The sequence below is a fragment of the Rattus norvegicus genome, chromosome 1 (assembly GCF_021556685.1).
Source record: "Rattus norvegicus strain SHRSP/BbbUtx chromosome 1, alternate assembly SHRSP_T2T, whole genome shotgun sequence".
Classification (NCBI taxonomy): Eukaryota; Metazoa; Chordata; class Mammalia; order Rodentia; family Muridae; genus Rattus; species Rattus norvegicus.
Window position 1 is genome coordinate 133,259,199 of NC_141534.1, and position 15,374 is coordinate 133,274,572.

Consider the following 15,374-nt stretch of genomic DNA (forward strand, 5'->3'; position numbering starts at 1 on the left):
TCCTTCCACCTCAATAAAGCCTGCCTTTCCCATGGCTCCAGGTGCTGTTGTTTCATGACCAGAATTATGGAATTCATTACGAATACACCATACCTGTAAACCAGAGCACAGAAAACCAGAGTGAGCCCGCCAAGCCACAGGATGCCCTGTTCCTCTGGACACACAGTGGCTGGGAAGGGTGCAGCGTGCAGTGTGGAGGAGGTAAGGAGAGGCTGGGGGAGGGGAGGATGCAACTTGGCTGAAGAAATCCTGAGTTCAAGGCCCTGTGCACCAGTCCACACAGTGTGGAAATAGAGAATTTATGCTTCCTTAGGGTCTTAAGCCCTGAAGATCTCAAGAGAGCATGTGGTCAAGCCATCCCAGCTCCCACAGGTTTGTTAGCAGGCCCACTTTGCTCCTTGGCCTACAGTCTGTACCTAGAAGTAGAGATTTGCCAACTATGTGACTATATAGCAGATATGAAAAAAATCGTCCTGGGATTAATTGAAATAGCCCTCTAACTTGGTAGAATGGCAGCAGATGAAGGCCTCACCCATACCCACGTACCCTGCCGTCTACGCCATAGCCACCCGCTCCAGGGTGCAAAGAGAAGAAGAGTCCTCTGGGAGTCCTTAGAACACTCCATGTTGCCCTCTTTTCCTCACCTCTAAATGTGATGTCTGTCCTAACACTTCCACTATGGAGACTGCCGGTGAGCCAAAGAGACTGTCACGCTACAGGGACATCAGCAACAGTGGTGTGTTTACCAGTAGGGCATTAAGGAGGAGCTGATCCTATAAAGAATTCCCCACTTGTGCCAGCAATTACCATTCAAGTCAGTGGGTTGCACAAACAAATGTCAAAGTAGGAGAGGGCTTATCAGGAAGAAGGGTTTCAGCAAGTGTCAAGGCTAAAAGAGGGTCACAGGGCAGAAAGGACCAAGATTTAACATGGACACGGATGAAATCGTCAAAGAACAAAGTAACCAGGAGCATCAGGAAATGGCATTCAAGGGGGTGGAGGAAGGAAGCTGCTGATGACCACTCCATGGTATGGGAAGGTTTTATTGTAGGTACGAGGGAGAAAATGCCCAGAGGCATCTGGGAGAGTCTGGAGCAGAGAGAGAAAGAAGTAGCTTGAACATGGCTAGCAGACTGGACCTGGCCAGGGTTAGGGAAGTGGGGTGTGGGGGAAAATAGTGGAGATAGTAGTGGAGGAAGAGGAGAAAGAGGAGGAGCAGGAGGAGGAGGAAAGAGGGAGGAGAGAGAGAGAGAGAGAGAGAGAGAGAGAGAGAGAGAGAGAATAAAAGACTATAAGTCTCTTACTATACCTCTGGTCACTGTCATTTGTCATCCCAATAAGGCACTCAGCAGGGTCATAAGAGATGACACAGTGGATGCTGGGTAAGACAGAGTCGGGAGAGGGGATTGACCAGGACTCTAGATGTCTACCAGTGAGTGGGCAGCAAGCTAGGACCCAGCGGCAACAACCCCACCTGTCCCTGATCTTGAGTGGCTTGGCTGCCAAGGCGATGCTGTCAGGTATGCAGCTTGCAGAGCATTGTTTAACATCTGAGGGGCTCATCCCACTGTTCACAGAGAGATCAGAGCCATGATAGAACCAAGCCCTTCAGTGTCGTCTTATGCTTCTCAGCTAACACACAAACGATTTACAGGTTTTTCCTCTGCAAACTGACAGTCGCAATCGACACAGCTTCAAAGTGGTACCATCAGCCCTACCTAAGTACACCTTTTCCAGGAGATCTCTTGTCCTGGGACCTTTAGCCGCCCCTATGCTGATGGTCTCCCACCCCCCGCTTAGGGACCCATGCCTGCATCTCTAACTGCAACCACACATCCCTTTGTCTACCCACTGTGGACAAGCCCAGCCCACGGGAGCCATAGCAGGTTGTGCTCCACTAGGACCTCTGAATCACCACAGCCACTGCTGCCCCTGTGCAGTCCCCTTGTAGCACCAGTGACTTCCAGCTCCCTGCAGTAGTCAGGGAAAGTTATATCCAATGGCTCTTTGTGTTTGTGTTTATATGTGACTGAATTCGTAGGCCAGGACAGATAGTGTAGCTTAAGACTCCCCATTTTTTAGCCATCCCTACATGACAAATTCCTCAGACAACAGGTCCTACAAAGAATCCTGGGCCTAAGTAGTTGTACTTGACTCCATGTTCATCTTTTATGGCCTCTCTCCTGAAGCCAACAACTCCAACACAGGAGCATGAAATGTCAGCACAGACACATTTGAAAGGCAGGAGGAGGTGTAGCAAGCTGGCCCATAGGGGAAAACTAAGATAGAAAAGCATGGTGGCCAACTGTTGATACTGTGGTCAGGTGACACTTAGTGACAATGCCAGGAGGCACTCAGGCACACTCCTGACTGCCCTCACCCTCCTGACTGACTGCCATCAACCTCCCGACTATTATCACCCTCCTGACCGCCATTGCTTGGCCTCCCTGACGAAGTTGTAGCCATCAGATTGAGAGCTCAGAGGAAACACTCAGAGAAAGGTTAATGAATCTGCAAAGTTGCCAGCACCAAGATGTTAGCACTGGACAAAGTGAACAGGTACAGGCCACCTGCCCGAGTGTCCTGTGTGTCCGTCACACCAGCCACCTCATTCCTTTTAAAAAGCAAGCCTGCAACAAATCAGTAACTAACCAAACTCTCTGTGAAAGCCAATAGACACATGTTTAATTGAGACCAGATCTCCCGTAGGTTCAAACCATAGTGTTGGCCTTAGCAACTCCTAAACTGTCCAAGGACAGAGTCGACCTGAGGTCCTGCTGCTTTCTCAGATTGTTCTAGAATCTTACCCTGGTCCACACTTCTCTGCTATGACTTAAGCACCTTATCCCTAAATGTCTAATTCTCCCTCTTTGACAAATAATGTGGCTCACCTAGTGATGACAGTTGTGCCTGTATACCCCTCCATATGTATAAATTAATGACTTTGTTTGTATTTGCTGCCATAACGTCTCATCTCCCATGGTTTGGCTTCCAGGAGAACGCAGAACCATCGTATCGTGCACACGGATTGTTAACAAGACCACAACCCTGGTGAATGACAGTGACTGTCCCCAAGCAAGCCGCCCTGAGCCCCAGGTCCGACGGTGTAACTCTCACCCATGCCAGTCCCGGTAAGTTCCTATATTCTGTGACTTGGACCCCAAGGATGATGGGTAGCGACACCTCAGATGAGGGGATGGCAATACATGGATAATGGATACCACAAAACCAGCCTATGCCACATTCTAGTGGTTCAGTTGGTGATTGATTGATTGATTGATTGATTGATTTTTGCTTGCCCAAATAGTCATGTTGTTTGACAATGGACTTACATTCTGAGAATGTCCATTACAGTCTGGACAATGTAATGTTTACTGCACAAGTAGGCTAACTGCAGATCTGTGTTATACTCCGTTGTTCCCGAGGATATAAACAAAATAGAAAATAGGTTTAAGCATAAAAAAACTATATAAATAGTAGACATGGGATGGAAGGTTGGTACTGTTCTAACACAAACTTCTGTTAAGTTTTAAACAGGAGCACATTCTAAAATCACTATAACAACCACGGGATAGTGAAGACAGCAGCCAGTAAGTTACTATCACTAATTCTCATTGTCAGGAGCATGGACTGTACTGTGGTGGGGCCAGGGCAATGGCTCAGTGAGTAAAGTGTAATCTTCAGGAGCTGGGTCTAGGTCCTTAGCAGTCATGCAGATGAGAACATCTGTATATGTGTATAACCATAGCGCTAGAGGGATGGATGTGTAGAGACAGGCAGATACACAACGCTCGCCGGAACCAGTCTAGCCAGTAGGTAAGCTCTCAGTTCACCTAGAGACACTGTCTCAAAATAAAATACAATGAAGTGATAGAGGGAGATGCCCAACGTTGAACTTTGACCTCCTCGTGAGCACACCGCCCTTTAATAATAGTAATAATAGTGTGACAGCATGGTAAGTTGTTTCCGTGAGCATTGGTGCAAACACGGTGCCTGGCACTGTGATGTGGTGGAGGGAGGCGATAGGGATGTTTCAGCCCCACCATAATCGTAAGGCACCATTTCTGCATTCATGGTCTGTTACTGACTGAGGCACCATGAGATGGTACTGTTTTGAACTTGGCTAAGCCAGAACACTAACGGAAATGCACTATTGTAGCTGGAGGGCAGCTTATGGGTCATAACTGACAACACCTCACAGAGAAAACGTTGCCATGGGCACACACGTTTGACTGGCATCCATTGTCTCCCCTTAATCACTTACCTTGGAGGAAAAGGACATTAAGTGTTAGAATTTTAGCGTCTGATGTGCCCACATAGGCTAATGGCTGTGCTTGACCTGTTTCTGTGCCTGTTTGTTGTTTGGAAGCCATCTGAACTTCTCTTCCACATGCCCTGGTGTAAAGTCTGGAGTTCTCAGAAGGAATGAACTGTGCAAAAGTCTCCTCACAAGTTCCACGAGTTTCTTTCCAGCGGCTTCCGTGGGAACGAGCATGGTACTCACTCAGGGACTGATGTATCCTGTGACGTTACCCCTCTGCCTCCCTTTCTGCCCTGAGTTCAGTGACTAGTTCTTGCTCCATAGCCCTTCTCATGGTGTCAAGGCATACTTTATCTCTGCTAACTGGACTTGGATTTTGATGTGGAGTCTTTTGGGTCTTATAGCTCTGCTTGTACCACTTGCCTGATTAAGGAGTCTTACAAAGTGTTTGTTTTTTGGACCAACCTCCTTTGCTTAGTTAAACTGGATTGGTTTGGTTTTTTTTTTCTTAAGTGTGTGTGTTTGCACATGTGAATGTGCACATGTGAATGAGTACACATGCATGTGTGTGTGTGTACACATGCTCCTTGGCACATGTATGGAGGTCAAAGGACAACTTTCAGGAGTTATATCTTTTCAGCATGTGGGCCCCATGTGTCTAACTCAGGTTTAGCACAGGTATCCTTACCTGCTGAGCATCCAGGCAGGCAAGTGCAGGAGGAGCTGAGAGTTCTACATCTTCATCTGAAGGTCACTAGCAGAATACTGGCTTCCAGGTAGCTAGGATGAGGGTCCGAAAGCCCACACCCACGGTGACACACCTACTCCAACAAGGCCACACCTTCTAATAGTGCCAATCCCTGGGCCAAGCAAATACAAACCATCACACCTAGGGACCTGGAATTGTGAGCTAAGTAAGTCCTTCCAATTGTATATTTTGAGGATTGGCAGCCATACTTCAAGCCCATCTGTCAGTCCCTCACTCAGTTATGGGGCCAAAGAAGAAGATTTAGCAACCATAAAAACTCAGTTATCAGGGCTGGCAGTAGTAACACATGCCTTTAATCCAGCACTAGGGACGCAGAGGCAGTTGGATCTTTGAGTTCAAGGTCAGCCTGGATTACAGAGTGAGTTCCAGAACGGCCAAGGCTACACAGAGAAATCCTGTTTCAGAAAAACAAAACATAATTAACCCAGTCATCAGACAGATGGCAACCTCTCTACCTGACACCAAGAGCGGCCTACCCCCGGACGGATAAGCAGAAAATGGGGTAAGGAACTCATTCAGGACACAAAGAGGTGATCGAGATAGGCTCAAAAGTAAAAACCAAAGCTTTATAGATGTCTTCAAGAATCGTATTTTCCAATCAATATTTACAAATTACTTTTAACATCTAGGGTTTTTTTAAACTTATGTACAAAAAACAAAAACATTTACTGCCGCAGAGGACTAGGAGTTAGGGTTTAAAATCTGCCAGTCAACAGGATTCGTGTCCTTTAAGGATAGAGTAGCAGATAACGAAGAACTCAGGAGAAAATTTAAAAAACAACAGTTTGAAAGCTAGAACACAGACAGAGATGGTAGCGGAGGTTATGGGTAGGAGACCAGAGTGACTCCATGTTGAATTTCTAATTGTGACAATCTGTCGCTAGCTGGACCCTGTTTTAGTTACCTGTGATTGCTGTGACAGAGCATCCGGCAAGAACATCCTCAACAAGGCCTCGCGGTTGCCGTGGCTCATGGTCTCAGAGGGTTTGAGTGTGGAAAGCCGCGATAGCATTCGCCATTACAAGATGGCGCTGGCTTCCACTGAGCCAGCCCGACTTCCTTTCAGGAAACTAGCTGTGTGTGCATGTGCAAGAGTGTGTTCTCGCCAAGTCTTTGCCCACCCCGGGGCGTGCCAGTGAGATCATGGGTAAGCGACCAATCAGGCGTGGATGCGCCGTGCTAGGGTTTTATAAGCAGCGCCTTTCTGGGCCCCGGGTCTCTCCTCTTCAAGATGCAATAAACGCTTTGCTGCAGAAGGATCCTGGTGTCTACGTGTCGTTCCTGCTGGCAAGACGCTGGGTGCGCGACATTTGCGGGCTCTGTAGCTGCTATAGGAAGTATGGCCTCACAGCTTAGCTCATGTCAGAGGCTGGCATCTGTGGTGGCTTCAGAGCAGGTAGTTATGAGGGTGCTGTTAGCAAGGTCCAAGCTATGACCTTCAAAGCCCTTCCTCACAGCGACTCACTTCTACCAGTCAAGCTCCATATCCTAAAGCTTCCATAGCCTCCCTCCCTCGGGAACATCACTGCCAGGGAACAAGCATTCAAAACAAGAATGTAAGATTCAGACCATAGTAGAGGCCCAGCGAGAACTATGGCGGACTGCTGCTGAGCTCCCATGGATGCTCAGAGTGATCACAGCAGCTGGAAATCAAGGAGGTGAAATTTGAAAGGAGAGAGCCATCAGGGGTTCTCAGATTCTGCAGATGTACTTGGCCCCCATCCTAGGAATAAGACCCAGATAGGACAGACTCCCTCTAGTAGAGCTAAGGGCACCTCGACCTGTGCTTACAGTCTAATCTCAGAGCCAGATGTGCTGCCTGCCAAGCTGGAAGTTCAGGATTCCACCACGTTACCCTAGAGACCATATACTCACAGAGCACAGACAACCTACCAGTGTGATAGCCAGCAGCAGATCCAAGGTGGAATTTGGTGCGCATATAAAATATGCAAACATAAAACTGCAGATTTCAAAAGAAGATGATAAATTGAAATTTGAGATTATAAATATCAATGACTTAAGATTGTAAAAATTATAAGATAATTCAATAATTTAAGATGGGATTGTGTTGACAGTAGTCATCCAAAATAATTGTACTTTAAGTACATGGAGGAAAGCATGTGTGTGTGTTGTTGTTATTTTAAATAATCATCTATGGTTAGGCAGAGCACGTATGTCACTGTGCTCTTGTGGAGGTGAGGAAAACAACTCTGGGGAGTTGGTTCCTCTCTCCTTCCACTCTGGGTTTTAGGAATGGAACTGAGATCATCAGACTTGTATGGCAAGCCTATTTTGCCGCTGGGACATTTCACTGAACCTGTTGTGTTTTGGTTTGCTTTTGTAGTTTGCGGGTGTTTGTGGTGTAGTGGTGGGAACCAAGCCTACGCCTGTTCTTGCTCTACCCCTGAACTCTACAATACGCTGTTGAGTAGAATATCCATCTATTCCTTTTCACTGTTCCCAGGGCTGCTGGGAAATTCACACGACACAACTCCTTCGTATTGAACGGCACTGATGCAGATCAGTGAGCTGATCACCAATAATGTTCAGGATGCGATTGGAGATTAGTAGTCGTGCAGAAAAATGGGTTCAGATCAGACTCAAGACAGGAGAAAAGGTTGACTCAAAACAAAAAGGATTTTTTTAAATTTTTTTTTAGCTAATATTTTCCACATTTCTACAAGCGAACATGTGTGGAAATCTGTTTTAGTAACTCTGTCCCTCTATACTTAAGTTTTTAATATAGTGCTTTTATTAATTTTTCAAGAATTTCATACATGTACACAATGTACTTTGATAATTTTCCTTTCTACTCATTCCCCTATTTCCAGAGCTACCCCCTACCACCACCACTTCCTCCTCCTCTCCCTCCTCCTCCTCCTCCTCTTCCTTCTCTTCCTCCCCCTCCCCCTCTTCCTCCAAATAACTTACTAATTCCAATTTGTGCTGCCCATATACTCACAGAGCACAGACAACCTTCCAGAGGTTGTACTCTGAAAGACTCCCTCCCCTGGAGCCCATCAACTGTCTACTCTCCTCAGTGAGGGGTAGAGAACCCCACACACACATACTCCATGCTAGAAAGGTTCCCCGTGTGGCCACGCACAGCTCTGGAAGTTCATGTGAATAGCTGCTCTGTCATGTCCAGAGACACTGCTTTTATCTGCTTCTCCCTGACCTCTGACTCTTACTGTCTTTCTGCCACCTCTTGCAGGAGGAGCCTGATGTCCCTGAGCCTGGACAGGGAAAGGGGAGAGTGATGTAGGTGCCGCATTTGTGGCTGAGCAGATGCCTTCTCTCTGCTGAACGTAGCCCATGGTAGTACATCGCTGGTGCTTTTGCCCATCACTATGGAGCACTGAGGCTCCAGAACCTCATTCAGCAAGAGGTCGCCTTCTGACGGCCCTGTCTCAGAATATGTTCTCTTGGTATACAACAGAGGACACAATATTATACTGGGTTACTTTTTCTTTCCAGCTTCATCATCCCCTGAGCACCTAGCATAGCCATGATCATATCCTGTACCTTCCACAACATTTCTCTTTAACCTCTTCCTGTTCACCAGACACCTTCTGAGTACCCAGGTATTTAGAGAGAGGAGAGGCAGACCAAGCCTTTGTTCCTGTATCTTGACAGATAGGGCTGTACTTCCTTCCCTTTGCTCTTGTTTTTTTTTTAAATACCACCCTCTTCTAGTCTCTTTCTGACTATAAAGCCATCTAAAGCCAGCATAAAGAATAAGTGGAGGGGTTGGGGATTTAGCTCAGTGGTAGAGCACTTGGCAAGTGCAAGGCCCTGGGTTCGGTCCCCAGCTCCAAAAAAAAAAAAAATGAGTGGAATTTTCATAAACAGAAAAGAAAATGAAATTGAGTAAAGACAAGTCAGTACCTAGGGTTTTCTGGAGGGCTCGCAAAGGAAATCCTAGGTGTCTGTTCCAGCCTGGTTCTGTTTGTTTGTTAGTTTGCTGATTCTGTACCATCTGACCCTTTAATGTTGTTTAAGATCGGCCCGTGAAAGTGAATAATTGCTGGGAATCAGCAGATAGTACTTACTGTTTATAAGAAATGTGTCTCATAATAGAGTTTGAAAGTCTTTCACATCCTAGCAAGATATTGTACAACTATACACACACACATGTGTATGCATACTATATGCAAATGTATAGCATACACATTTTGGATGTGTAACATATACATTTGAACAGTAACATTTGAACTGTTGCAAAGTGTAATCTAGATGCCATGTGTCTTTCGTAAGAACCTGTAGGTGTGGGCTCAGGCTTCTTAAGTGAAAAAGTGGAGAATGTGCCTTCGGGAAAAGATCTGGCACACAAAGAAAACCTGCCTTCTGTACAAAGGGTAGAACTTGGAGCCGTGTAGGACATAGAGAACAAAGGTCTATTGGAATGGGACCAGCATAACCAGAGCACAAAGCCAATGACCCAGAAGAATAGCCTAGGAACCAATGGTGTGAACTTTATTAAGGAAGCTAAGAAGAGTCTGCTGTTGAGCCTGGCACCATGGAAGACCCTTTCTGTTACTATTACTCTTTGACCTTTAAACCAACATAGATGTTTGTCTTCCCCACTCCTGCTCTCTTCAGTTCTCTTCAAGCTTCTTTTTCCACAAGTTCCTGACGGCTCCCTTTGCCTTCCCAACTGCACACCATTAGCACCTCTTTATTCTGATCTGGTGCCTGGTTCTGTGGATGCCTCTCCCACTGCTCGCTGTAACCATATGGAGTCTGACACGGGGCAGATGGCCCCTCTCCAGCATCCTGCACACCAACACAAATATCGGCAGACCTGGCCCCACCATTGGCAGGAGAGGCAGAAATCACAGATCGGATCAGCTGTTGTTAGTGTGGCCAGCAGCCTTCGCCTTGCTGACCACAGTCTGTGGGAAGAGAGCCCTGACATTGGCATCAAAAGAGTGATACCGTATGCCAGCCCTAGAGACCCAGCCGCAGACAGCACAGTGGGCTCCACTTGGAGCCCAGAACTCATGCATTACCAGAGTTAACATTTTTTGCAGTTTTTGAGAGCTTATTAGCCACTTGAAAAGCTATTCCAAGTTATTAGATATTTCCCTATAGCATTTATGATTTGAACCTCTTCCCAGTCGGTACATGTTGTACTGTACATCGAATTAGGGTGATTCAGAAAGGAACATTCAGCAACTTATTTGCAATCAGATTGAATAGTCATCTGCACAGAAGGGTATTTGGTTTTTAAATTTGTGTTCCTTCCTCAATTACCTTAACCAGGCTAGCCTCATTTTTTGTTAAAATGGAATGGAATACCACAGTAATATTAAAGAATGTTCTATGCGTGTATGTGTACACGCATAGAGAGAGAAAATGGGAAGATCATGACCGAGAATGAAGTTTGAAATGCATGCATCTTAAGCCATGGGTGTGATGTGAAAAGATGCTGTTGGTTAATCTCTTTCTTGCTATGATGAAACATCAAAGATTTTTCCTGCTTTCCTCTGAAATAAAATCGATAAATGTAGTTGCGGGGCCATTGGTCCTCATGAGGCCTTAGTGCCGTGTGTATGGCGAGGACAAACTGCATTAGCTGTGCACCAGAGCTTTTCTCAGACACTATCCGAGTTCCAGGGCCTCCCTTACATTCCAACTACTCTTTCCTCATTTATCCAAATTAGGAAAGCCCAAGACAGAGGAGGAAAGGGTAACTTCAGAGTTACTGCCATTGCTTGGGTACCAGGTCTTTTGCTATTTCAGACAGCAAGTGAATTCCCAGACACCAGTTCCACAGGTAACCGACTCCTCCTGTTGGGAAATGACTGTCTTATAAACTCTGCAATGTACCACAGAGGTGCCTCTCTCTCCCCACTTTATCCGATGAAATGAAACACTTGATATTTCCTTTTAGCATTTACATCATGATTCCAGCAAAGGGAAAATACAGAGACGTGTGAGATAGTCTCAGGTATTCCTCAAGAAGAAGCAGCTGAGATCAGTAGCTAGCTGGCCCCTAGAGTTGCTACTTCACCCACTGAGATGCATATGGGGAGATCTGGCCCTCAAAGAGAGTCCAAGTTCTGTAGGCGCCACTACATAAGAAGGGGAATGTGTTACCAGCTTTCTGTTCCTTTATTAGAATGTGAACCACCTGAAATGACAGAGAAATGAATGTTCTCCAGGTTCCAGGAGAAACATCAGACTGTAGAATAAATGCTCTGAAGCGGGCGAGGTGATGCAAGGGTCTCTAACTGGCAAAATTGCTAGAGAAATTTTAGAGGCAAATCTGATATGCATGGTGACCAGATCCTAAAACGGTCTGCTTCTTATGGGATCTAACAAGTTTTCTTAAGTTCTGTGCTGGCCGACTCTCTTAAAGCAACAGCCTACAGATATGGAATGACCATGCTTTTCTCCTTGAAAGGGCCTATCTATATTGACAAGCAATGAAAACAAAGGCTTCAGGCAAATGGAAGCCATCATAGCAAAGTGTCTAGGCTTCCATTCCCGTGACTATGAGAAAATACTTAAGACAAAAGTAATTTAAGGAGAAAGATTTATTCTGGGTCATAGTTCAAGAGTACAGTCTATCTTGGTAAGAAATTCAACGTAGCAGCTGCTGGTCATAGCACTGTCACTGTTGAAGAAGAGAGAGGAACACAGGACAAGTGTTCAGTTTGCTTTCTAAAATTTATCCAACTCAGGACCCCTAGCCCAGAGAATGGTTCCATCCACAATTAACACGTGTCTTCCAACATCATCAACAAAATCTAGATAACCCCTCACAGACATTCTCAGAAGACAACCTTAATTTAGGTATGGCCAAAAGCATGCCTTCTAGGAAGGTCTAGATAGAAAGTGAACACTACCCCAGAAAGCATGGGTACTGTGCTAATTAATGGGGATTAAGCCAAGGTCCTGGGCTGGGTTTGGGGAACAGCCAGTGCTTCTGACACTGAGCAATCTCTGCGGTTCATACTGTCATTTAAACAATTTATGAATTTGAAAGGGGCTAGAGAGACGCTTCATCAATGTACGTTCTTTTCAGCGAACCATGTTGAGTTCCTAGCACCCAAGGTAGGAGGCTCACCTTAGTAACCCAGTGTCAAGGGACTCAGTGCCCTCTTCCAGTTTGTGCAGGAACTGTACTCACACAAGCACAAACCCACATGCACTCACATGTACAAAATTAAAAATTAAAAATAAAACCTTTTTTTTTTAAAAAGGTTTCAAATCAGTAGCTCTACATCACGGCAATGGAAAAAGCAACAAAATCCAAAACAAGCAGAAGGAAGAAACTAAAAACATTAATTAAGTGGGGAATGGAGAAAAACAAGGAGACCCAAAATTGATTATATGGAAAACCAGCATAATAGATAAACCATTAATTATAAAGGATTTGACCATAAAAATTGGCTACACAAACAAACCAACATGAGTGATAAACCTTCATTTCCAAAGAAAAAAAGACTCGAGATACTAAAATCATAGATGAAGGGGCGTTAATTTTGATAGCACAGAAACAAACAGAAGGGGGGAATAAACACCATGAAGGGCTGCATACTATAAATTACATAACTTCCATAAATGCATTTGCTTCTACAAGGAAACAAACTGCCAAGCAGAATCACACACACACACACACACACACACACACACACACAGAGAGAGAGAGAGACAGACAGACAGACAGACAGACAGAGACACACAGAGAGAGAGAGAGAGAGAGAGGGAGGGAGGGAGGGAGGGAGGGGGAGAGAGAGAGAGAGAGAGAGAGAGAGAGTCTATGAGAGTACTGGCTACTCTTCCCGAGGACGTAGGTTTAAATCTCAGCACCCACGTGGCAGCAGGTCACAACTGTCTGTAACTCTGACACCATCACACAGACACGCATGCACCAAAGACACCAATGCACATAAAGTGAAAATAAATACATTTAAATATGTTTAAAAAATGAAAACAAAGAACATAAAAACTCATGGCAACCATCATACTAACCACAAAAGACTGAAGGCTTTCCCACAGCAAATGAAAGCATGACACAGTATCCAGTCTTGCCGTTTGTGTGTAGCATTGTATGTGAGGGTCCTGCCAGGACATCTACCAAGGAAACGGCATAAAGGGGTTCATGTTGAGAGGGAAGAGGCAGGACTCCAGATGTGCAGACGACATGATCTTGTATTTGGAAATCCCTGAAGAATCTACTAAGGAAACTGACAGAACTAATCTCAGAGGATTACAGAATAAGAGATGGATGAACCAGACCAGTTAGATTTCTGCATGTTACAAATGAACACACTTGAGAATGGAATTGAAACCGGTTCTAGTTACCAGATGTTAGGGAGCAAATGTGACTTATCCATTATGGGCTTACTTGTTTAAGCACTTGGTCCCCAGCTGATGTCGCTGTCTTGGGAAGGTTCTGAAGCTGTTGGGTCTGAGACCCAGTTAGCACAAGTGAGCTTCTTGGAGCAGATCTTAAAGGCTGTGTCTACTTATGCTTCTGGCTAGAGTGTTCTGTTGCCAGATCTACCAGATGTGAATAAACCACACCACAAGCTCATGGCACTGCGGGCCACACCACTCCCCCTGCAGGCATTCCTACCATAGTGGACTATACCCTCCAAACTATGAGCCCAAACGAATGCCTCCCTCCCTTGAGTTGCTTCTGTACTGTGTCACTATGGCAAGAAAAGTGACTAGCCAAAACGCCAGGAAGAGTGAAACACTTAAAAATAATTTCAAAACTCACAACCTGGAGACAAGTAAACCTTAAAGAACAGGATATCCTCTTTTCGTGGATTGGAATAGTTCAAGATGTAGTACTCTACAAATTCCTTCCCGGTACAGTTCCTGTCAAAATTCCATCTGCCTTCATTGCACAAATGAGTAGCAAACTGGTCCTAAAATTCAGATGGAATTGAAAAATGCTCTGAACAGCCAATACAGTCTTCTACGAGAATAATGAACCTGCAAATTTGATGCCTCCTGGTTTCAAAACTTAGCGTGAAAGAAACACCATGTGGCATCATCACTAGAGTGGACGCAAGGAGCAACAGAGGATTGAGAGGCAAGAAACAACTCCTTATATTCACTCTCTGTTGATTTTCACCGAGGGTTCCAAGAGTCATTCCACAGGGAACTTGTCTTTTTAGCAAGTGTTTCTGGTGCAACTGGATGTCCATTTGCAAGAGTGATATCATATACATTAGTGCTCACAGGGTGTCAGAGCTCCAACGATCTAAGCACATAACATTCAGAAAATACCACAGGCAAGAATTTTCCTGGTGTAGATTTGCTAATAAGACACCAAAGATACAAGCAGCATGGGTTGGAGAGATGACTCAGTAGTTAAAGAGCATTGGCTGCTCTTCCAGAGGTCCTGAGTTCAATTCCCAGCAACCACATGGTGGCTCACCACCATCTTTAATGGGATCTGATCCTGGTCTCTGGCACGCAGGTACACATGCTAAACACAAAATACATAAACAAATCTCTTTTAAAACAAGAACAGTGACAACCAAAAAAAGGTTAAGATCATCAAAATTTTAAGGTTTTTGTCTTGTTTTTATTACAAAAGAAATCATCAAGAAAGTGAGAAGATAACCAAGGAATGACAGAAATTTTTACATCTGTAATCTGAGGAGCCACAACTATTCAAATAATAAATTAACAGATGACCCACATGCAGACTGTACAAATGTGGAGACCTTATGCACACATATACTCAGACTAGCAACTTGCATAAGCGTCACTAATGTGGGGACATCTAGCCCATTGCAGCCCACAACCCACTGAGATGGAGAATTCTTTACTTTTTGTTGAGCTGCCTCCTGGGTATCCTCATCCCTCCACATCCTTCTTCAGGAAGAGCTTGCTTGCAAGGTGTGTGCCCCAGGAACCATCACTGCCACAGACACTGTCTGGGAAGGCGAACACATTCTTAGAAGCCAGCCATCATGTTACATCACAGGAAAAGCTGCCCTTGGTGCTGGGGAGATGATCTGGTCTATAAAGTGTCTCCTACCTAAGCATAGAGCCCCGAGTTTGATCCTTAACACCTATGTGAAAACCAGACCCAGTGTCATACCGTGCGCCAAGGTTAGGAGACAGAGACAGGTCAATCCCTGAAGCCCTTTGGACTCCCAACCTAGCTGAATCCATCAGCTCTGGGTTCAGCCAGAGACTTTGTCTGGTGTAACATATAGAAAATAGCATCCCTTGGTGGATGTGTCTTCGTTGCCTTGGTTACTCCTTTCAGTGTATATACTATCTGTTCCTATGTTACCAGTCTACATTACCCGTGCTGGTATCCTGAAGAGTCTCCCTCTATCATTTTCAGAGTTTCAGCTCTTCTAC

At 45.2% G+C, this 15,374-nt stretch overlaps 1 protein-coding gene across 3 annotated transcripts in view; it reads left to right on the forward strand.

Annotated features, from left to right (window-relative positions):
* Adamts17 (ADAM metallopeptidase with thrombospondin type 1 motif, 17) overlaps positions 1-15,374 on the forward strand; it is a 321,560-nt gene that overhangs the window by 235,409 nt on the left and 70,777 nt on the right. For 2 of the 3 annotated variants that reach the window (XM_087655318.1, NM_001432137.1), the window contains 2 exon segments: positions 42-201; positions 2,996-3,131. In XM_087655318.1, coding sequence (XP_087511444.1) covers positions 42-201; positions 2,996-3,131 — 296 coding nt within the window. 3 annotated transcript variants of the gene reach the window in all.